Below are 25,666 nucleotides of genomic sequence, written 5' to 3'. Positions count from 1 at the left end.
ATGCACTAAGTCAATTCTACTGTGCATCCTTTTTCTCCTACCGTGAGCAAAGGACATTTACAGCACAATGATTTATGGAATCAGAAGCTCAACTGCTCATAGTATTCATGTGAACCTTAGTCAGGGAAACAGGCTGGTAGACTGTTGTGGAGTTGATATTGCTTTGAAATTAACATGAGCAGTGTCTCCTTTCTGTGGCCCTTTTCACCGCATATTTGACCTCCTTGTTCCTGAGACTGTAAATCAATGGGTTTAACATGGGAATGACTAGTGTGTAGAACACAGATACCACCTTCTCCTGTTCTACAGAATACTGTGAGCTTGGCTGGATGTAACTGAAACTTAAGGTCCCATAAAATATGGTCACAGCAGTGAGATGAGAGGCACAGGTGGAGAAGGCTTTCTGTCTACCTGATGCTGAGCGGATTCTCAGAATCGAAATGGCAATGAGTATGTAGGAGATGATCACAATGAAGAAAGTACCCATGGCAATGACTCCAGAGAAGGTCAGGAGCAAAAACTCATTCATGGAGGTGTCAGAACATGACAGCTTTAACAATGGCGGAACATCACAGAAGAAGTGATTCACCACATTGGGACCACAAAAGGACAATCTTGCCAAGCTTACTGTGTGTGTCAATGAATTGATTATTCCTCCTGTACACGACCCGATGACCAGCACCACACACTTTCTCTTAGACATGGCTGCAGTGTAAAGCAAAGGATTGACAATGGCTACGTAACGGTCATAAGCCATCACGGACAGCAAGAAGCCTTCTGTGGTAATGAGCACCCCAAAAAATAAATGCTGTGTCATGCAGGCTGAGAAGGAGATGGTTTCCTTCACGACCAAGAAGTTGATCAGCAGTTTTGGTGCAATGGCTGAAGAATAGCAGGCATCCACAAAGGAAAGGCAGCTGAGGAAAAAGTACATAGGAGTCTGGAGCTTTGGGGTGATTTGGATTAAGATGACCATGCCCAGATTCCCCACCAACGTAACTGCATAAATCACCAGGAACAACACAAAGAGCACAACTTTCAGTTCAGCACGATCTGTCAATCCCCAAAGAATAAACTCAGTAACAACTGTGAAATTCTCTTCAGCCATTCCTTTTCTGGAAATCTGAGATGTAAGAGGTAAGGGATTAGAACATATCTGGAAGAACCTGGTGTTCTTTAAAATGAAGCATAGACTTGTGTCCTTAGATGAATACGTTTTATTTTTTTAATATAAATCTCATTTACAATATGGAGAACCTGACTCTACGATCTCTGTTTTGTTTTAGTGATAGCTATGATTTAATTACACAAGAATATATATGAAAAGCATTTAGGCTCTCAAAAATTTCAATCTCTCCCTCACATATCTGTCACTATAGGAAGATGATACCCATGAAGGACACTGATGATGAATAAATGGTGGTTACCAATTGAATTGAAATTCTCTTTTTAATCTTTGTTTTGAATATAAAAAGAGTTAATTACAATAAGATGTAAAATCATCTGTACTAATGTCTATATGGTTAATACACAAATGTACTATGATTTAACAAGAGAATCAATAGAGATCACAGGGCAAGATATTGGCTCCAAAGATGATGACGGAAATTCTTAAAGACCATAAATCTCATGCCCTTTCTATGTTCTCCTGTGAGCATCCTGCAGAGACATTCAGTAGAACTACCTAATCTTGAACACAAAATTTCCTGTGTTGTTTCAATGACCGCAGTTTTGGAAGACTTTTTATGTCATATATTATTTGGAACTCATAATTCATATGTTATTATTGGCATTTAGTTTTCATTATATAAATGTGTATAATATATTACATATTTTACTACTTTTATAAACACACAATCTGTACTCACATATGTAAAAATAAAACATTTAAATGTATATATCTGTAACCAGCTATTTGTCTGAATCTTTTTCATGTCATTGCTCTTATGAGAAATATTTATGACCATGAAGCTTTTCTCAATTCAGTATGTATTCAAATTCAGTTTTCAACACTTTTAATTCAAATGTCTTATATTGTATGAGAATCAAGAAGCCTACAATAGAATAGAGCTTTCTTCTTTTTTCTGCCTCTTTACCTCTGTTTTTCACAATCTAGAATATTTTATAATTAAGATATGATTTTAGAAATAAAAACATAAAAAGAATACTAAAATTGTATTACTTCTGTAGGTTTTATTAATGAATTTTACCAAATGCACTTTAATTGCCATGAAGGATAATTGGTTGGCATTAACTCATTCTGGAATTAAAATATGTTACTTTGTTACTCTGGGAATTCATTAAGCTTCTCTCACTTTTGGTATAATCATAACTACATCACAGGATTTTTTAAAAGCAAATGGGAAATAAGCAAAGAGTTTCTTTAGGTATGTAGTAAGTGCTTAGATTACAGATAGATATGGTATATGGTAGATAAAAGCTAGATGGTTTGGGGCAGTAGCTTGTCAAATGGATATGTATAAATCACATATGAAGCCTTTTAGTTAACCAATTAATTTTCCCAATTTTAGATATATAATTAATTTTATTTGAATTTTTAATTAAATGGAAATGCCAATTGTTGGTTTAAATTTTTTACCTTAAATTCTCATCCTGTGTTTTTATGATCTCTTCTGTGTTTCTAGTTTATTTACCAAAATACAAGTCCCTTCAACGAATGTTAAACTTTGACATTCAAATTGATTATATCTGTCAACCACATCTAAAACTGTCCAGTACAATAACCAGTAAATACCTGTGAACATTAAATAGAAACTGAACTAAAGCTAAACAAAAATTAATTTCCCATTATTGATAACCCCTGTCCAAGTTATCAGTAGGCATATGTGACCAGTGGCTACTGTAGAAAACCTTGAAAATTAGACAGCTGTTCTAATCTTCTGTTTCATCCTTTAGAGTAATAATTAAATTAAATTTTCTCAAAGAAAGTTTATGTAAATATTTTTCATTCCAAAGAAGATTTAAGGACATGAAGTTTCCAATTGAAATTTCAAAATTTATTGGTATTTCTTATTCCAGGCACACTTTATCCTTTGAAGGTTACCTAGGAAGTAGAATTGAAAGATGTGATGCACAATCAAATTGAATTACTTCAAATATTCTTAATAATCCTATGATTCTATCAGATAAAATATAAGCAAGCTTCTGACTAGCCTATCAACTACAAGGTAATTCAAATAGAAAAAAAAATACTTTTACAAAGTAAACTTACCTAAATTAAATATTTTAAATTTTCACATTTTGGTTTCTTATTCTTTGCTAAAAATTAATGCCATTTAATAATGATATGTCCTGCAATGTTATTAAATATTGTTAAAATATCTAATGGAAGATATTTCCAGATTATATAATTAAGAATAAATTTCAGCCATTAATTAAAAAAAAAACACAAGAAACAACAAGTAAGATACCTCAAGATAACTTAAGACATTCTCTTTCTTTAAGAGAAGGAATTACAATGTCTCCCTCCCTCTCTCTTTCTCTTTTTCTGTGTCTCTGTCGCTAGCCCTCTCTATATGTATTATTAACCTCTAATGGGCCCTATCACAGATTGAGCATCATATGAAGTAGCAAAGGAGACTTCAGGAACCATTCTATTTCTCAAGGGACTTTGGAATTCCCCATGAATCATATGTATCTCTATAGTGTATAATTAACTAAAACAATTACAGATTTTAAACAAAAATGGAGCAAAAGTGAGAATTCTTGAATTTGGTAAATATTACACAAACAGTTATTGAAAATAATTGCATCAGATGTAAGCATCACATGAGTGACAATGATTGACTGTAACAAGGTTAACTACAAGCTGCTTTATGGAGGTGAGAAAGGGAATCAGAAACTACTATTAACAAGGATTTTTAAGCAATACAAAGACTTAAGCACACATATGCATGATTACATGAGCAAATTTATGGTTTATGGGTTACCAGTCACCCAACTGAGATTCCAGTCTGCTTGTTTTAGCTTAACTTTCTGAGTTTGGAATAATTCTGTCCATCAAACTAATAGTTACAAGTGGATAGCATATAGTAGATACCATGTTGCACATTAGAAATAAAGGGGTTATAAAAAATTGAACATTCATTTGTAGAAACAATGAGAATTAACACACCCCTCAAAACACTAGAAATGTGAACTGAATAAACAAGAAATATGTATTAAAATTGATACTAAAAACAAACAGGGAAAAATGGATAACAACCATGGGGTAAGTGGGGAAAAGACTAAAAATTAGACTGATAGTGGAAATCAATTTGCATATCTGAAGGCTAGGATCAATGTTGTGACTGGAATCACAGATTTCACAACTTTGCTGCCAACAAAAACTAAAATATTAGAGAAAATATATGTAATATACATTTTGAGACATTTGATGATTGTCAGCACAGTGCTATGCCATGTTAGAGAAGAAACACAGTTACTTAATCCTAGTATGGGATGGTGGTGGCACAGAAGAACACAAAAGTCATGTTAACACGAAAATCAGGTATAAGTGTGCTGAAGTGCCCAGAATATATGTTGCCAGCTGCATCAGTGGAGAGACTAGGCAAGGAAAGTGATTAGAAGTCAACACAGAAATTTTAAGACTTCATATTACCCCTAAACTTCACTTATTAATATGAGGCTCCACAAGTCCAAAGTAACTTTAACTGTAAGGAAAGAAAAATTACCAAGAACCTTTATGATGGGAAATACTAAATTCTAGAGACTCATAGTGTACTAAGTGCATTCAATGAGAACAACAGAAGGGAGAAGAAATGACCTCAGAAGAAACAGTTAACTAAGACCCACTGTTTTAAATCTCAACACTAAATCTCAAAGGGTTACTCTGATTGCAAGTAAATAATTTCTTTGCTAAATGACAAGAACAAAACAATTCTGAGTCTTAACAACAAAATGTTTGTGATATCTAGCATCCAAATAAGTATGTATTTGTATGTTGAAAAAGTTGGAAAATGTTAGCCAGAACTATGTGAAAAACCAATTACCAGAAATAAAACCATCATATTAGATTCTGAATTTAGACTAAAGGATTTTAAAACACCTATATACATTTGCAAGGATGTCAATCTAACCAAAGGGATTTAAACGAGAGAAAAATTATAAGAAAGAAACAATCTTAATTATTAGAGTGGTGGGTAATATTGACAAAAAAATTATTGTTCATTTTTTAAGGATGGATTTGACATTGCAGGGAAAAATATTGAATTTGAGCACAAAACAATAGAAACCATCCTTACCTTAAGTATAAAGAGAAAAAAGATCTAAAAATTTCAAAATTGTATAGATATATGTAAAACACACCAGTTCAGAAAAATAAAAATAGGGATCAACTCAAACTTTGCAATAAAATTTTGTGATCCAGAATATGAAACAATATGTTTAAAATTGAAATAAACTAACCTAAAAATTTTATCATTCAAATAAAAAGTTTAATAATGAAAACAAACAATGACTTCCCAATCATTCTAGTAATTATGATATAATTAACATTAAGACAAACAGTCAAATTAAGGAATAATATCTGAGAAAAAGAATTTGTAATTATTAGAGAAAAATAAATATCAGGCAGATACTGAAAGGCATTCAACCTTAATGGAACAAGTGATTTTTTTTTTCAGTTTTACTATTGGCCAGTCCTAGACAACTTCAGAGCAATCTCTTATAAAATCCAGCCATTCTGAAGAAATGAATGAGATGCAGAGTTTGCGGCACCCCGTGGACAATTTGGAGGAAGCCAAAAAATATTCAGTCAGACAAAGGAAAATAGAAGTTCTATGTGCAAATTATAATTGGTTGACTGTGAAATGTGTAAGGTTGGGTAAACCCAGGAGCCCAGAGAAAGCTAAATATGAGGGGATTATATTGCCACCTATACATCAGAGTTTACAATTCGAGTCAAATTATGCTAATTTTATCTTAAACTTTAAAAATGAAAAAGTAAACAGAAAATAACAAAATAAAAATTAAGATTTCTCCACAAAAAGCTCACAATATTCAAGATAGAATCCATAGTTTCTTATTACACAAAACTACTGAACAATTAAGTCAAGGCATTGTTTCAGAACAGAGCCTGGTTCTTATTTCTCCAGAATACTTATATTCTTGAGAGTGTTCTGTGAACCTGGACCTTGGAGTATGGCTTCATTAAATTTTTGGCTTCTCCTACTCCATCCCATGCATCAAAATTCATCTTTTGTACGAGGAAATCGTGGGTGGGAGGCTGTTTTCTCTCACAACCAGTATTACAATAGGTTTGCTATGTAGCACAGAACAATACTGAAAAAGATAACATAATATGAACACAAAATAATTTCCAGAATAAAATCCAAAGATTTAGATTGATCTAGAAAACTTGTAAACATCCAAAAGATTAAAAAAAAAAACACTTTTATTCAAAATTGGCTAAAGGACAGAAATTTAGAAAGTATAGAAAAATCAACAAGCACATGGAAAAGTACTCATTTATCACTGTTTCTGCATATATATATATATATATATATATATATATATATATACATTTTTCTTAATAGGGAAATCATAAATAAAAGTGACATTGATGGAAAGTAATTAGAGATGTGGTGTCCACTAACAGTAGATTTTACTCTTGTTAAGATTATATTGAACAACAAAAAAAAGTTATACTGAACATTATCCAACAGCATTTGAATATATAGGATATTACATACGAATATAATACAAATCATTGCATTGCAACTGATTTAATGCAGCGTGGTATGGCAATGGCTATCCAACTATAGTATTTCCTGAGCTAGTCAGCTGCTAATTTAAGTGTTGACTCATCATGAGTTACAGAGTACCATTATATCATGTAGGACTCCATGGAATTACACAGATACTTTTACTAATTTGTTACTTTCTTTAAGTTTTCCCATACTTTTTCCCACTGGGAAAGATGTAAGTATTCTTAGATAATTATTAGACATATTAAAGCATATCTTTAAACCTCTCAGAAGATTTGGGCATCATGTTCTGCACAATTAGATGGTAATTCCTCTGGGATCATCTCTGGAAGAAAAACTATAAATTCTTCCTACCCAGAGCAAAAGGATGTATAAACTGAGATAATTTTCAATTCTTCAGTAAGGTAAGTGGATAAGAAGTGTCTTTGATCTTGATTACATGGGTATTGGTAATTTCTCATAGACCATAGACACTTTTATGGCAAATGACAAATGATTGCTCAAATAAACAACAAAAAAACATTATCACCTTTGTGCAATGGGGTTCCTTGGAGTACTCTGGTGCTTTAAATAATTAAGTCCTATGTATCAAATAGGTGTCCTAGGCCTATTTTTTTCTATTAGTATTTGGAAATTGGAAGCGAAAGAATGTCAGAAATATTTGAAAAACTGATTATTAATTAGAAATATTAATCTATTGATTAATTATATTTCTCAAAATGATTTGCAGATAAAGTATGGGATACCCAATTACATTTAGTTTCATGCAAATATTGAACAAATTATAACATATTTTATATAATCTTTGATAAGGGAAAATATTATTTAGGATAAATAGAGCTAATGCAATATTTGAAAGAGAATAGTTTAAGTTTTCTCTCCAGGAAACTTGTATGTATAAAATTATAGATGTTTAGTTTTTTATATTTTCCTAATGGGTTGCTTACTATAGATCACTTGGAAAAAAAATCATTACACATGGAAAATATTATAATAATTTTTAAGAGTTATAGAGTTGTGCAGGAACCACCAAACTGCACAGAATTCTGATTTTACTATGCCAAAAAGTTAAAATACCACTTATTTTCCACACAAAAGAACAGACAGAGTAAGATTCAAGACATTAGCAGAGTGAGAGATAACAACTGACATGTACACTCAATTTGCAAGAGAATAATTCTTAGCAATACACTGAAGATTTTAAGGTGGTAGAATTGGTAACAGGAATTCTGAATGCTTTCTCCATCCACTGCATCCCATCTTCTATCTTAAAACACAATGACAAGTCTTACACAGTTTCTCATTCAGAATAAAGTTGTGTAGGTATATAAGTAATATTAGTGAACAAAGAGTAGATCTGAAACAAGAATGGGCCTCAGTGGAGACAACAGAGAGCTTCATCCTGGAAGAAGGAATAGACTCAGTTCAGGGATCTCCAGTATCACCCTCCTCCTCTTTCCTCAGTACTTGAATCAGAAAGCTAAATGGGCATCCTAAGTGAGAATTCCTAGAACTGACACAGAAGCTCTAAGTTGACTTTAGATTATAGCTGAAAAAGATAAAGCTGACATTTTATAACATAATAACTCTTTTCTGCATTTTATGACTGATATTTTCTAACTTCAGTAATTCCTTCAATCAAAAATTATGATGGCAGACCTATACACCCAGGCTCAGCAGTTTAGCAAGATCCTAAGCAACCTAGCAAGACCCCATATCAAAATAAAATATATAAATAAATAAAATACTAAGATCTGGGAATGAGGCTCAGTGGGCTCAGGTTAAGCAACTGTGGGCTCAAATCTCAGTACCAAAAATTAATTAATTAATTAATTAAAATTTAAAAGCATGCTTTCAGCATTTCAGCATTTCAGGGTTTCATTGAGGAAAAATTAACGTCAGCAGGTTGACAATCCAAGAGAATTAGGCTAAATCAGCTGCATGATTTTTAATCAGAGCAGTTCTGTTTTTCTAAATTTTCATATAAATTCATTAAATAAATGATAAGGTATTTATCTCCGAAATATTTGAAAACTATGGTTGCATACTTTATAAAATCTAAATTATGAAATTTCAGGAAATTTGACATTCAGTAATAACTGCTGAAATAAATGTTCAAGTGGTATATGTGATTTATGAATTCTGTGATACCCACAGTATGGCATTAAATATGCAACTGAAAACTCAAAGTAATTGAATAATATAAATGATATATTACTGCATTTCTACAATGTTATCTTAAAGGAAACAAAAATATATGAATTAAATACTTGAAATCCTTGAATAATATATTCCACATATCTTTGCAGGAATCGCTCCAGATCACGTTTTTTGTTTTTTTTTTCTTAATAAGCTTATGTTAATTGGGGCTTTCCTTTTCAACAATGAAATAAAATCATACGTGTAAGCTAAAAATGAATATGATTACCTGCAGAGTAGAAAAACAATTCTAAAATATTGATTATAAATAAACTGATGGTCAAAATACATGAAATATATATATAAAAAAACTTTTTAACTTAAACTCCAGGCACTTTTCAGATACAGGATAGTAGGCATGTCCTTTGAACCCATTATTTCATCATAATGAAAGGATTATTCAATGATAAATGTTATTGACTTTGAATGATATGCCTAAACTCACCAACCCTCAAATACAATGTAATTAACTCAGGTCCCTTAGCTGGACCCCACCAATGCTCTGCCATATTAATGGAAGAGCCAAAAAGAAGGCATTGGGATGAACTGGTCATGGCTAAGTCCCTTACATTCATATTTACAAGGAGATAAAATTTAGAAGTGTATCCCTGAGTCTTCTGCACAACCTTTGAATTGCAGATGTGGATCTCTAATACTTATACCATTCTGTTTATGCTGTTTCCTTCTCTTTAAAATATAAAAATTCCAAAAAACTCTCACACAAAAATGAATGTTAACTAAAGAAAAACTGTGAATCCATTTTGTGGATGAAATAAAATTGAATCTTTCATCATCAGTACCTCTATGGTTTTGTTTCAATGCATGTGTTCCAAACATTGTGAATCTGCTGATTTTTTAATATAGTACAAATGGATATGTTCTCATGGTAGTTAGAAGATTCTACTGTTTATTCTAATTTAAGTGTTAGATACATAAACTATTTTTATTTCCAAGGTTATGATTAAATTCCCTATACAGCCTATAAATATTATTGCTATTTTAGATGAGATTAAAAAAAATAAAAGTGGATAAAACTCTCTCTTTCCTCCCAGAAGGGAAAACTGGACCAAATGGGCCAACAGAACCATACAGTGCTGACCGAATTTATTCTGGCAGGAGTCTCCCGGCGGCCTGAGCTGCAGCTTCCCCTCTTTGGGGTCTTCCTCCTCATCTACACACTCACAGTGATGGGCAACCTAGGCATGATCATTCTGACCAAGCTGGACTCCCGCCTGCACACACCTATGTATTTTTTTATCAGACATCTGGCTTTCATTGACCTTGGCAATTCCACTGTCATTTGTCCCAAGATGATGGTGAATTTTTTTGTGGATCAAAATATCATTTCCTTCTATGCATGTGCTACACAGTTGGCTTTCTTCCTTGTGTTCATTATCAGTGAATTTTTCATCTTGTCCGCTATGGCTTACGACCGCTATGTGGCCATTTGCAACCCTTTGCTCTACAATGTTACCATGTCTCAGAGACTCTGTCATGTGCTGGTGGGCATTCCATACCTCTATAGCACCTTTCAGGCTCTCTTTTTCACTATTAAGATTTTTACATTGAACTTCTGTGGCTCTAAGATCATCAGTCATTTCTACTGTGATGATGTTCCTTTGTTACCTATGCTCTGCTCAAATGCACAGGAAATACAATTGTTGATCATACTATTTTCAGCATTTAACATGATCTCATCCCTCCTAGTTGTCCTAGTGTCCTACCTTCTGATTCTGCTAGTCATATGCAGAATGCATTCTGCAGAAGGCAGAAAAAAAGGTTTCTCCACATGTGGTTCTCATCTGACAGTGGTGGTAGTGTTCTATGGATCTCTCTTTTTTATATACTTGCAACCTAAATCCTCTCACTCTTTTGAGACTGATAAAATAGCCTCTGTGTTTTACACTTTGGTGATTCCCATGCTTAACCCCTTAATCTACAGCTTAAGGAACAAAGAGGTAAAAAATGCTTTCCACAGGGTTTTTAAGAATCAGTGTAAGCATTTTATTTAAAATTCATTATGAAAAAAATTAAAAAATAAAAATAAATTTAAAAAATAAAATTCATTATGGAATCATGTCAAAATAAACCATGAGGAAGAAAACATTATTTTTAAATGTTTCTTTATTTTATTAATTTAAGATCTGCAATAAGAAGATTTTGATATACTCAGACATAATGAGGTGATCATTTTATATAGTTGACATATCTCCACTTCTGATTTTATTTATTTAAATCTTCTTTTATGTTAGTCTACCTAAGGGCATGTCAATTTTGTTTATTTTTTATTTTGTAATTCAACTATGAATTTTATTGATTTAATTTAAACTTTTAAAAATATTTTGTGTCCTATGATATAATGTAATGTGGACATGGTTCTAAGGAAGAATATGTATTCTTTTTTTCTTGGATGCAAAATTCTCTATATAACTGTTAGACCTCTTTGGTCTAAAGTACAGGTACAGGGAGCTCAAAAATGAGTTAAAAAGGACACAATATAATGAAACAATCAGAAACAGAAAAGCTTTTTTAAAGTGAAATATTCTTAAAAAAATGAGAGGAAATTTCATCAAAATGAAGGATATATTGGTAGAGTCGATGAAGGGGCTTGAGGAGAAAAACAGTGGCAGGAAAAGGGAAGAGCAATGGAATAAAGCTGACTGAACTCTCATATGTGCATGCATGGATGTGGCACAGTGGGTCTTGGCATCAAGCATATCCGTAGGACACTAAATTTTAAAAAGTAAACTGTGAATGCATTGAAGTGTGATGGGTGGAATGAGGGGGATATATGTGGAGGTGAGTCATGCTTGGGACTGAATTGGAATGGGTTGTGTTTCCTGCTCTGTGATCCTGGTATTATATATAACTGAAGAGGATTTCTTTTTAAAAAAGAATAAAAGGTGAAAAATTCTGAAAGCATCAGTAAAGAGAACTGTATAACAACAACAACTGTGACATCAAAACCATAAATCATGCATGTGGGTGTAAGATGATTAGAACTGCAGAGTTTTTATACGTAAGAGAAGTTAGGTTGCTGTAGCTAAATAGACTAGCATAACAACACATTTTATTTAAATCTCGTAAATGCAAATCAAAAAATTCTAATAGACTCACAAGAGATAAAGAGACAGGAATCAAAACATCACTATAAAATATCAACAAATAAAAAGAACAAGAGAGAAAGAAACAAAGTTTTTCAAAATAACCGGAAAACAATTAATACAACTCAATATTAAACATCCATCCATAATTACTTTTTAAATGTAAGCTATCTTAACTATCCAGTAAATAATGATAGGGTAGTGCAATGGATTAATTTATTTGTTTTGAGTAACCCTTAAAATATACTTCTTAGGAAACACTGAAATGTTATGAATATATTTTGTTCATGAGGATCTTATTCTGCCTATAGACCTCTACTCTGTGTTTCTAACATTGATAGTCTTAAAATAATGGTTGAGGTGACATCCACAAGTTTTTTTTTTTGTGTGTGTGTGTGTGTGTGTATGTGTGTGTAGATAATACTAAGTTTACTAAGCATGTCTTTAATCCAAATCAGATAGTGCATTCCTTTTTTCTCTTTTTCATATTGAACTATATTGTATCTGTAGGCAATTTGAAAGGTATTATGTACCTTGTATTATTTGTCTGGATATGAAATGTCCAGCAAATGCTTAGTGTCAAAAGACTTTGTCCCCCATTCAGCAATGTTCATTGGAGGAGCTTTTGGAAGCAATTGGATCATGAGGGCTCTGAGCTCATCAGTGTAGATTAATTCTGGGATGGATGAATGAACTAGTGGAAGGTGGGATCTAGATGGAGAAATATGGTCATTGACATGCTCTTAGGGATGGTATCTTGTCCCTGGCCCCGTCTCTCCCCAGAGTAATACAGCCACTGACCATGAATTAAAACCGATGAAGCCATGAGACAAAATAAACCTGTTTACCTTTATGTGGTAGATAACAGGTATTTTGGTTATAACAATTAAATATTACCATAAATTTTAAATACGCAAGTAGGCTTAACTTTTATGTAGTTTTAAAGTAATTGTGGTAATCAGCCTCTGAAAAAATATTTTTGTTGTTCTTGACATCTTCCTTCTGACCTCCCAGAGCAGATTTTTAACATTTACTATATGTACATATAAATTATATAATACTTACATACACATACTTTTTCAGTGATAAATGACAGCTTTTATATGAATTCTTCACTTTTTGATGTATATTTTCTTCAAACAAAATTTCTGTACGTGATTTTTAGAAATCATGTTTCAAAAAACTTGTAATTAATGAATTTTATATTTTTCTTTAACTTTTTTATTTCTAAATAGTTCTTTTGGGAAAATTCAAAGTAAAGTCTTTTTTATTACTATTTTTGTTCTTTTTAGTTACATATGACTGTAGAATGTATTTTGACAAATTATGTACACATAGAGTATAACTTATTCTATTTAGGATCCCATTCTTGTGGTTGTACATAATGCCAAGTTACCCTGGTCATGTTTGCGGTTAATTCTATTGTCCTTCCTACTCCTCTTCCCATTCCCTTCCCTTAGTTCCCCTTTGTTTAATCCAATTGATTTACATTATTCTCTTCCACACCCTTCCTTGTTTTGGATTAGTATCTATACAGCAGACAGAATATCCAGCCATTGGTTTTTTTGGGGACTGGCTTATTTCACTTATTATGGTATTTATTCTCTAGTTCCAACCATTTGCTGGAAAGTGCCATTATTTCATTCTTTTTATGGCTGAGTGATATTTTGTTGTGTATATATGCCACACTTTCTTTACCCATTCATCAGTTGAAGGACACATATTATTTCCATAGCTTGGCTATTAAGAGTTGAACTGCTATAAATATTGATGTTGCTGCATCACTCTAGTATGCTGATTTTAAGTTCTTTGAGTATAAGCTGAGGAGTAAATCAGGTGCATAAAACTCATCTCTAGGTGGATAAAGGATCTAGGCATTAGTCCAGAGTCTCTGCACTTACTAGAAGAAAAAGTAGGCCCAACTTTCCAACATGTTGATTTAGGAATCAACTTTCTCAATAAGACTCCTAAAGTACAATTAAAATGAAGAATCAGTAAATGGGATGGTAACAAACTTTTTTGCAGTGGAGGAAACAATTAAGCACCATGAACAGAGAGCTTACAGAATGGGAGAAAATCTTTACCACCTGTACTTCAGATAAAGCATTAATCTCCAGGTTATATAAAGAACTAAAAAAAAATTAACACTAGAAAAATAAATAACCCAGTCGTTAAGTGGGCAAAGGTATTGAATATATACTTCACAGAAGAATAAATATGAATGGTTGAAAAACATAAATGAAAAAATGTTCAGTATCTTTAGCAATTAGAGAAATGCAAATTTAAACTACACTGAGATTCCAAAGTAAAATCTTAGCAAAAACAACAAAAAAAGACCTTATTAAAAAACCAAGAACTTCACTTTCAAGAACATACAAGATTGTAAGGGGAGAAAGAAAGATATCTGTACAAATGGAAAACAAAATGAGCAGGAGTAGATATTATCAGAGTTCTTAACCAGAGGCTTGACTCTGGCAATCCCAGCAGACCAGATTGGGCCACCTGCCACCTGGAGAGTCCAATCAGGGACAAGTAGTGTTGATACTGATATTACTCAGTGTGACATTATGGTGAAGAAACAGGGTCCCAGTGTCCTAAGCCCTGTCTTCAAGATGGTGATAAGAGATTCCAGTTAATATGGGGCACGAACAGAAAACAGGGGCAAAAATTATGCATAGTCAGGCACCCTTCATCAAAAAGTGACCTGATTGATAATCACATCAAGTCTGGCTCTGAGGAACTAGCCATTGTTTGAGTGGGCAAGTTCCTGTCATGAAATGATGACTTCCACTTAGCCGGGCAGCCTCAGTTCCCATCATGGAGGGGTTGATGAGCAAGACTCTCTCATTCTAGAACCCTGAAAATACCTCAGTTACTCTTATTTTGGTTTCTTCAGTCTTGAAAGGAAGTGAACAATATACTCCCCAAAACACTTGTATTAGAATATCTAGAAATGTGAACTAAAATTTTTAAAAGATGTACATTAAAATTGATATTGTAAAACATGGGAGGGAAGGAATAACATTATCTGCTGCCAAAAACAATGGAAAATTGGGAGAATATATATGTAACATGCATTTTAAGATGTTTGATGATTGTCGGCACAGTGCTAGGCCATGGTGGGGAAGGGACACAATAATTTGATCCTGATCTGGCATGGTGGTGGCACAGAAGAACACAATGGTCATGCTGAGATAAAAACCAAAAATCATCTTGAAGTGTTCTGAAGTGCCCAGAAAATATGGACCTGACTATTTCAGTGGAGAAAGTGATTAAGAAATCAACATGGAACTTTTTTACACTTTTCATGGCCCTTAAACTGCACTTATTAATATGAGACTCCGTAAGGTCAAAATAACATCAACTGTAAGGAAAGAAAAACTATCAAGAATCTGTATGATGGGAACTACAAAACCCTAGGGAACACAGTCACTGTGTTCCAAGTGCATTCAATGAGGACAGCAGAAGGGAGAAGAAAAGGCCTCAGAGAAAAGAGTGAATCAAGCTCCACTCTTGTAGATAGCAACACTAAACTTCAAAAGGATTAGCATGAGTATAAGTAAACCAACTGTCTGCTAAACACTAGAGCAAAATGATTCTGACACTTCATATTAAAATGTTTGTGATGTCCAGCATCCAAATAAGTACTTATTTCAACTAATGTTGGAAAAGTAGGAAAATATTACCCATAATTGTAAGAAAAATCAATTACCAGAAGTAAAACTATCATATTAGAAATGGTAGATTTAGCAGAAAAGAACTTTAAAACACTTACTTCAAAGGACTTCAATGTAAACAGGGATTATTAGAAAGAGACATAGAAATGATAAGGAAAACATGGATTGTTAGGGCTAACCGTACTGTTGGCAAAAAATAATTTCCATTGTTTAGTTTTTTAAGAGCAGATTTGACAGTGCCCAGAGAAAAATAGTAAGTTTGAACACAAGACAATAGAAACCAGCACATGTCAAGTACAGAGAGAAAGAAAAATGGGTTAAAAATTACAAAATTTGTAAGGTATATGTGAAATAAATTATTTCAGGAGATGAAATAAAAAATAAGAATGTACTAAGACTTTGTAATAAAAGTGGTAAGTCGAAGATAACGTGTGACAATGTTTACAGCAGTGATAATACACCAAATATGATTTTTTATCATCTGGACAAAGATGTTAAAAATGAAAAGAAAGATATGACTTTCTGATCTTTCTGGTAAGTATCAAATAAGTGATGATAAGACAAACTACCCCACCAGTTTTAAACAATACCATAGAAAAATAGCTTGAACTTACTACAGGCAGGTTGCGAAATGCATTTCACATTAAATGAATGAGTAATTTTCTCAGTTTTATTTCTTGTAGTTTGAGGGAATGCCTAGTCTTGACAACTTGATAGCAATCTTATATAAACTCCAGTCTTTCAGAACTAATGAACATGAAACAAAGTTTGTAACAAACACAGCCCAAGGAAAATTTGAATACATCCCAGAAAAGATAATCAGAATGATGAAAATACATGTTCTGTGTTCAAACTCTAATTTGTTAACTGTGAAATGTGCAGATGAGTGCAGATGCAACAGTACAGAGAAAGTTAAATATGAACGGATATTTATATTGCAACCTGTAGCTCAGAGTTCACATTTTTGAGTCAAATTATACTAATTATCACTTAAACTCACTAAACAAAAAGAAACCAAAATTCCTCTTAGGGTAAGATACCAACATTCAGACTTTTCAAAAAAAATTACAATATCCAAGATAGAATCCATAATTTCATGATGCACAAATGTACAAGACAATTGAATCAAGGCTTTATGTGAGAACAGAGCCTGGTTCTTATTTCTTCAGAATCCTTCTATTCTTGGGAAGGTTCTGTGAACTTGGACCTTGGCATATGGATTCATTAAATTTCTGGCTTCTCCTACCTCCCCCATGCCATGCATCAAAATTTATCTTCTGTATGAGGAAGTCATGGGTGTGAGGCTATTTTCTCTGATACTGGTGACACAATAGCTATGCTATATAGCATTGAAGGATGATGAAAAAGAGAAATAAATATGAACAGAAAAATGACATCTAGAATAAAATCTAGACAACTATTTTAATCTAAAACACATATAAACATAGCATTAAAGAATTCCAACCCTATTTAAAAATGGACTAAAGTTTAGAAATATAATTTATAAATGCAGATAAATGAATAACCAACATGGTGATATGGAAAGATGTTCATTTATCAATAGTTATCACATAAGTAAAAAATAAAATTACAATGAGATAGCATTTTGTGCCAATTCTTATTTCTAGTTTTAAAATTGAAAATTAAAAGTAAAACGTCTTTCAACACTAATTATTGGTGGTGATAGGAAATAATCCCTTGATTCATAGCTATTGGTAACAAAATGTGTTAGAATAAATATGAAAATCTCACATTTCTTCTAAAGATCTTAGAAGAAGGATCCAGTAATTCAACTTTGGGATCTACAGCCATGAAAATTGTATGCTTATGTCAACAAACATACTTGCATAGAACATTTAAAGTAGACTTTTCATAAAGACCCCAAATTCACTAAGTACCAATAGAAGACTGGGAAAGCAATGGGAAGATCTGTATCAATAAGGTGAACATAATATGGATGGATTTCAAAGCAATACGCTGAGTGAAAGAAACCAAATCAAGACTTCTATTCCACATTTGTGAAATTCAAGACCAGAAGAAAAGTCTGTAGGGAGGGTTCAGTGGCCTGGAACTGAGAAAATGTTGTTTGGGGCTTAAAGCATGAGAAACATTTTCTAATGAAGGATGTGAGCTAGCAAGGTTCAACGCATGAAAGAATTTCCTTTGATATTGAAAATATTCTCTATCTTGATATAAGCAATAGTGTGTAGGCATAAATGAAAATATTTTTGAAAAGATTCATTAATCTGTACACTTCAGTTCCCTGTTTCTATATATGTAATTTTTTTCTTAATACAGAAATCATAAAAGAAAAGGACATTCATACAAATAATTGGAGATGGTGTCCATTGACAGTAGTTTGTTCCTTGTTTAGGAGACATGGAATATTATCCAACAGTGGTTGGATATTGCAGTTCCATTTCAGTTATTTTAAAGCAGTGTGCTACTACAATCACTCTACAACTACATAGTATTTTCTGAGCTTGTGAACTGCTACCTTAAATGTTAACTCATTGTGTGTAATTCTGTGCCTTTAGGTCATATAGGCCTCTAAAGAATTGTACAGATCTGGTTTTGTTCCTTTGCATGAGTTGTCCCATACCTTTTCTCACTAGAGAAAATGTAGGGATCCCTGGATAATTATAAGACATATCAAGGCAGATTTTTAAGTCTCTCCAAAGATTCGGGCATAATGATCTGCATGAATTAGATGATACTTCCACAGGGAGCATCCTAGAGAGGGAGGGAAAACCATAAATTTCTCCCACCTAGGAAAAAGAGATGCATAATATGAGAACAAAACAAATTGATTCTTCAGTAAAGGTGAGTGGAAAAGAATTGTCTTTGACCTTGTTCACATGGATAATATCTCATAGACATAGACACTCATAGGGGCAATTGACAGACAATTGCTTCAAATATACCACAAAAATCATTATTATCTTTGCTAATTGGGTTTCCCTGGAGCACTATGGTGTTTTAGGGTGCTAAATCCATGAACTATTCTAAATTTTAGAACTATGGCAATTTTTAGCAATACACTGAAGATTTCAATGTAGTAGAATTGATAACAGGAATTCTGAATCCATTCTCCATCCACGGCATGGTATCTTCTATCTTAAAACCCTATGACAACAAGTCTCACACAATTTCATATTCAGAATAAAGTTGTGTATAATTCATATCCGTGGACAAAGAGTGGACCTGAAACAAGAGTGGACCTTAATGGAGACAACAACAGACTACTTCATCCTGGAAGAAGGATTAGACACAGTTCAGTGATCACCCTGTAGCATCACCCTCCTCTCCAGTCCTAAGTTCTTGAATCAGAAAGCCAAAGGGGCACCTATAGTGACCAGTTCCGAAAACTGCTGCAATAGATACACATTAGCTCTTCACCGTATCTGCTCCAAGCTGTGGGTTTGAGCATCGTGGTGAGCTCCCAGAAGTTACTGCCTCAAAGCTGAAAAAGGTAAAGTTGCCATATGATTACATAATAACTCTCTCCTGCATTTTATTTCACTGATTTATTTTTAACTCCAGTCACTTGTCCAATTAAAACAGATGCTTAGAGAGTTCCAAGTTTTTCTCTGCAGCAAAAGTGAAGGTGGTAGGAAGGGAATCCAAGACAATCAGTCAAAACCAATAAATCAGGCATTACTTTTAAGCAGAGTGTATTTTACTGACCCTTCATGTAAATATATAAAATTAATGACATAATTATCACCGAAATATTTGAAATGCACAGCAAAGTTCTTTGTAAATAATGCTTCATGAAATTCTAGGAAATTTGACAGTAGTAAATACTGAATAAATGTTCAAGTAAATACTTCATGTGTGTGTGTGCAATGAGCAGTCTCCAAATTATATTCAAGGAAGCAAACCAGATGGAAAGGAAAATTCAAAGTTGTTGAATAATATAAATCATCTATTTTTGCATTTCTATGGTGTTATATTAATGAAAGTCATATATTGAATTAAATTCTTGAAATCTATCAATAATATAAGCCAGATATTTTCACAGGAATAGGTACAGATCATATGATTATTTAAGTTTAATCAAATTTGGAGCTTTACTTTTCAAAAAGGAAATAAAAACATACCTGCAAGTTGAGAAATGAATGTAAATATAGAATATAAAAAATAATTTTAAAATACCAATTTTCAGTAAACTAAATGTCAAAAGTATCATGGAATACATAATCATTTATAATAATTCTGTTAATGAAACTGCAGACAGTTTTCAGATACTGAGTAGGAGGTGTATTCATTAGAGCTATTATTATGTCATAATGGGAAAGATTATTCAATAAAAAGTATTATTGACTTGGAACCACATAACTATACCGAGTGAGTCTCAAATATATTTTAATTAACTCCGTCTTTCCTTAGTTGGACCTCACCAATGTTCTGCCGTATTAATGGAAGAGCCATGCAGAAGCTGTTGGAATTTAAAGAGAAAGTGAAATGAATGGTCATGGCTCATTCCCTTACATTTCCAACTTTCACACAGAAATAACATTTTGTAAGTGCATTTCTAGGCCTTCTCCAGGACTTGGAAGTACAGACATGGAGTCCCAAAATTTAAGGACTATGACGCTCATCTTGGCTCTCCCTCTCTTTTTAGCAATATAAAAATTTCATGAAAACTCTGAGAAAAAATGAGTGTTTACTAAAAAAAACATTTTGGGGTCATTTTCTAGAAGAAAATAGTTGAATCTTTCTTCATCAGTACTGATCTGACTCTGTTTTCAAATGCTATGCTCCAAATATCACTGTTTCGGGTGTTTAATTTATGTTATAATATGTATGTGTTCCAAAGGAATTGCTTCTCTGGGGCGGTAGAAGTTTCTATTATTTGTGCTTATTTGGATGTTACACACAGAAATAATTTTTCTTTCCCATAGTATGAATAAATATCCCCGTTCTTTATATAAGGATTATAATTATTTTAGGTGACACTCACTAAAAGAAGTGAATAAACTGTCTTGTTTCCAGGAAGGAAGAAGAAACCTGGACTAAATGGGCCAACAGAATGCAACACTGCTGACTGAATTCATTCTGACGGGAGTCTCCAGGCGGCCTGAGCTGCAGCTTCCCCTCTTTGGGGTCTTCCTCCTCATCTACACACTCACAGTGATGGGCAACCTAGGCATGATCATTCTGACCAAGCTGGACTCCCATCTGCACACACCTATGTATTTTTTTATTAGACATCTGGCTTTCATTGACCTTGGCAATTCCACTGTCATTTGTCCCAAGATGATGGTGAATTTTTTTGTGGATCAAAATACCATTTCCTTCTATGCATGTGCCACCCAGATGGCTTGTTTCATTTTGTTCATCATCAGTGAACTTTCCATTTTGTCTGTCATGGCCTACGACCGATACGTGGCCATCTGCAACCCTCTGCTCTACAACGTCATCATGTCTCAGAGACTCTGTCATGTGTTGGTGGGCATCACATACCTCTACAGCACCTTTCAGGCTCTCTTGTTCCCTGTAAAGTATTTCACATCGACCTTCTGTGGCTCTAAGGTTATCAGTCATTTCTACTGTGATGTTGTTCCATTGTTACCTATGATCTGCTCAGATGCACAGGAAACAGAATTGTTGACAATACTATTTTCAGCATTTAATTTGATCTCCTCCCTCCTGGTAGTCCTAGTATCCTACCTTCTGATTTTGCTAGCCATATTTCGAATGCATTCTGCAGAAGGCAGGAAAAAAGCTTTCTCCACGTGTGGCTCTCATCTCACAGTGGTGGTGGTGTTCTATGGGTCTCTACTTTTTATGTATGTGCAGCCCAAGTCCAGCCACTCCTATGAAACTGATAAACTGGCCTCTGTATTTTACACATTAGTTATCCCAATGCTTAACCCCTTGATCTATAGTCTAAGGAACAAAGAAGTGAATAATGCCTTCCAGAGGGTACTCAAAAATCATTTCAAGGTGTGTTTTTGATGCTCACTGTGGAATATTTTTATAATAAAGCACAAAAAGGCACTCATCACATAACAATGCCTCTCATGAAATAATTGGATTCCATTTATCCCCAAAGCAAAGTCGAATTATAACATATATTATTTCCCTTATATGTACTAATCTGCTTCTCGCATATAAGATATCAATAAATTCTAACTTTCTATCATTTGTCGCTTGTGATTTAATGCTTCATGGTTGATTGGCTTGTTATTCAACAGAACTTTCCATTTTTCTAAATACTTTTCATAAGTAAGCTGTATTTTTCTTTAAATCAATTATTGTTTAATGTTGTTTCTTCCTTAGCCTGTTATTACTGTAATATGCTTTCTTTGCCTGAGTTAAAACAACACAATGAAAAAGTGATTTTCTTTTAGATGGCATGGTTATTTGAGAGGCATATTACATAATATTGTTTTAAAATATTTATTCTGGAAATAATGACTTTTAATTGGAGAATTTAAATCAATTATACTTAATTATATTTGATAATTTCTTTTTTTGCATATTGCTATTTTTTGTTATATGTAATAAAATTTTCTTTGTTTATCTGTATTAGTACCATAAATCTTGATTTTGAGATTAGGCTATGTATCTCGAATATTTACAATAATAGTCTACTTGGCTGCTGAAAAAAAGAGAAGACAATAATCAAATGGCATTTTACACATGTGTTTTTGTATGAAACAGAGAAACCATTTACAATCTTTATTTTAATTCTCCATATATGATTTCTCAGTTTTCATAGTGTAAAAATTCTTCTTTTATTTACTATATATATATATGTGTGTGTGTGTGTATATATATATATATGTGTGTGTGTATATATATATATATTAAATATATCTGCTTATCTATCATCATTCTTTTCAAGATTACTCATCTTGGGAATAATAGGTTGTTTAAAAGCATAGCTATCTTCTAAATATTATATACCGACAGGGCAAAAGTTACATTATTGGTATAAAATTACACCCTAGGTAAAATTCATTGTTATATTAATGCCTCCCTCTTTTATTGTATTGATGCATCTTTAGTGAGATATGGTATTATTTTCAAATATCATACAGTGGAAACTACACATAATTTATTTATTATATGTGTTTGTGTTAAAACAATCACCAAGATAATAGTACATGAAATCTATTGCCTATGCTGATGTCTCTATCCAGATAGTTTTTTGGGTAAACCTGCATGTAATGTGACCATCTAACAATGGGGAAAATATTCATTCTAATGTTCATCATGCACTGTCCTGAATTGTAGACATCTGTTCAGTGCTGGACAGCTCAGACATAATCATCCTCACCGAGATGGATTTTGAGCTAACAGCATACACTTACATATTTTCTCAGACACCTATTTTTCATTGATGCTTGTTATTCTATAATTGTATGAACCAAAATGTTAGTATTTTTTATGAATCAAAAAAATATATTATTTTTTATGTTTCTCAGCAAAGTTTCTTTCTTTTTTTCATTATTAGTGAAATTTTTAATCTAAAGGATATCCCATGAGACAATTTTTAACCTTCTTCTCTACTCAGTCATTTTGGCACTAAGGTGTCTCAGATGCTGTTAACAATCCCTTAGCTCTTCTACACTTTAATGTTTCTCCTGGTCCCCATAAACACTTTCACTTTATCCTCTGTGGCTACAAGGTCATCAGTCATTTCTACTGTGACAGTCATCCCCTTTGACCTTTGATCAAATAGAAATTGGTCACAAAGTAGAGGAATGTGGGTTATAGATTGAGCAGATTTGAAATAAATTATGGTGACTAGGAAGCAAGCATTAACATGAATTGAGAGCATCCTACAAAAGAAATAAAGGGAATGGTTCCATCATTAGTGTCCCAAGAAGTTCATAAATAAAAAGGTGAAAAAAAGCAGAATTTTTATGAAAATGGCAAATTGCTAATGATTTGTCTTTGGAAGTCTGTAAGGATGATGACAAGGTACAGTGCATCTCAGAAGAAGCAAAGTCCCTCAAAGAAACATTCATTCCCATTAACTTCTGCTTCTCTGACTCATACCGTTTCAGGTTAGCTTCATCAGTTAGGAATATTAATTCAAGCATAAGACAATGAGTGTCCAACAAAACATACTGGCTCTGATATTGTCAAGCTACTGAACTAATGAAAACGAAAGCTATCAGAACCCCCAATTCTACATTTTTTTCTTGTTCAATTAAGCCATCTTTCTTGAGTCAGCATTTGTGAAATGGTCCATTGAATGCATGAATCAAGCACTCCTAAATGCTCTCATGGGGAAAGACAAAAAACACATATGGAATTGGGAAGGTTGGGCACCATGTTATTCTGGTGTATGCCATTCACATAGACCAAAATGAGAAAAACATCACCCTCTGCAGAGATGTGCAGTACATTGAGTATTGAAAGGAACACCAAAAAATTCAGGAATGTGTCAACCTCAATAAAATATACTACACAGCTTATCATTAAAGAATTTTTGAAGGGGCTGGGGATGTGGCTCAAGCGGTAACACGCTCAACTGGCATCACCGGTACTGAAGAACTGGCTGGGCTCGATCCTCAGTACCACATAAAAATAAAATAAAGATGTTGTGTCCACTGAAAACTGAAAAATAAATATTAAAAAAGTTCTCTCTCTCTCTTTTCTCTCTCTTTCACTCTTTCTTTAAAAAAATAAAAGAGTTTTTGAAAACATGAGCCTAAGGAAATATTAAAGATTTTCAGTATGAAAAATAACAAAATAATATTATTATTATTAGAATAAGAAATAATTTTGATTCACTAAAATACTCCACGATTACAAAATTCCTTATATCCCCAAGTGTCAAATTGTATCTGCATATGATTTCTGCAGGGAAAATAATATGGGAATAAAATTCAGAACAACAGTTGCGTGAGGATGGGAGTATACATGAGGGTAAGGTACCTGGAAATTTCCCTATGATGGAAGGTGGGTGTTACAAAGCACGAAAGAAAACTATTTGGCATTTAAAATGAATCTATTATCTTCATTCCAGTATTGATATATCTTTTAATATATTTTAAATCATAATTTCGTTCAAAAAAGTTCCAAGTTGCACTGTGTACAAATTCTTACACATATGCAAGTAAATGAGGAGAAACCATAAAAAAGAAAGCATAAATGGTGTGAGATATAAGTGATACTGTTCTATAGTAGATTTCACTCTCAACGTGACTGTGCTTTTTCCGACAGCGGTGAAATTGCAGCTCAGAAAATACCACTGTTGGGTAGACATCATAGTAAAAAATATTGCATAACAACAACTGTTACAATTTTGAGAAAATAAAGGAAAATGTACATCTATCAAGCACAATTAAGCTTTATTTTCAAAACTTTCAGTCTCAATATATGTAATTTAAAGAAAATTATAGTTTATTTCCTTTTGGTGTCTTCTCTGTATGGTAATGGTATTTTCTAGCTCACATGAAAGGGCTAAATTACACATTTTTAACTCTGCTTCTGCTATATATTTTAATTTTAAAAATAAATTGAAGGAAAAAACCCTGTGTGATAGTGATAATTTCACGATGGCTTTGGAATTGTTCTATTTTGCAGGGATGAAGCTGGTTTCAAAGTACTTTCCATTATTTCATATTATATTCTAAGAAAGTAGGTAAATGAGTGTCTTCAAGACAGTAAACTCTCCAGGGAATCATTCAGATTAATATGTTGTTTTTCTCCTTTCTGGGATTTTTCTCCTACGTTTTATCACTGGGGAACAAGTAAGGGTGACTTCAATGCTCTTTTTTTAATTGAATCACTCAGATAATTTGAGTATAATGAACTGAACACATTGCATGCTATTTCCTCAGGGAACCTCACAACTAAGGGAGAAAACCATAAATTCTTTGTATGCCAAGAAAAATAACAGTTATTTAGGAGAAGAAAAACCTATTCTTCATTGAAGTTGAGTGTGTAAGAATTGTTATGGACTTGCATAATCACCTGGGTTTGGTAATGT

General features: G+C 33.0%; 3 protein-coding genes across 3 annotated transcripts; 2 read left to right on the top strand and 1 right to left on the bottom strand.

The window, feature by feature from the left end:
- Positions 1-169: 169 nt before the first annotated feature.
- Positions 170-1,108, bottom strand: Or5j2 (olfactory receptor family 5 subfamily J member 2). Its single transcript, XM_005331702.3, has one exon. The coding sequence runs from the start codon at positions 1,106-1,108 to the stop codon at positions 170-172; it is 939 nt and encodes a 312-aa protein (XP_005331759.3).
- Positions 1,109-9,997: 8,889 nt separating this feature from the next.
- LOC101959641 (olfactory receptor 8K5) lies at positions 9,998-10,939 on the top strand. The gene has a single exon (XM_005331701.2). It carries the CDS (start codon positions 9,998-10,000, stop codon positions 10,937-10,939), a length of 942 nt encoding a protein of 313 aa, XP_005331758.2.
- Positions 10,940-20,730: 9,791 nt separating this feature from the next.
- LOC101959355 (olfactory receptor 8K5-like) lies at positions 20,731-21,672 on the top strand. The gene has a single exon (XM_013361261.3). The coding sequence runs from the start codon at positions 20,731-20,733 to the stop codon at positions 21,670-21,672; it is 942 nt and encodes a 313-aa protein (XP_013216715.2).
- Positions 21,673-25,666: the final 3,994 nt, after the last annotated feature.

The sequence above is a fragment of the Ictidomys tridecemlineatus genome, chromosome 4, assembly GCF_052094955.1.
Source record: "Ictidomys tridecemlineatus isolate mIctTri1 chromosome 4, mIctTri1.hap1, whole genome shotgun sequence".
Classification (NCBI taxonomy): domain Eukaryota; kingdom Metazoa; phylum Chordata; class Mammalia; order Rodentia; family Sciuridae; genus Ictidomys; species Ictidomys tridecemlineatus.
This window is presented reverse-complemented; position numbering and strand designations above follow the sequence as displayed.

What these genes read in the sequence shown, in the direction of transcription:
- LOC101959355 (XM_013361261.3), top strand. Translation starts at nt 20,731, where the DNA reads ATGGGCCAACAGAATGCAACACTGCTGACTGAATTCATTCTGACGGGA.
- Or5j2 (XM_005331702.3), bottom strand. Translation starts at nt 1,108, where the DNA reads ATGGCTGAAGAGAATTTCACAGTTGTTACTGAGTTTATTCTTTGGGGA.
- LOC101959641 (XM_005331701.2), top strand. Translation starts at nt 9,998, where the DNA reads ATGGGCCAACAGAACCATACAGTGCTGACCGAATTTATTCTGGCAGGA.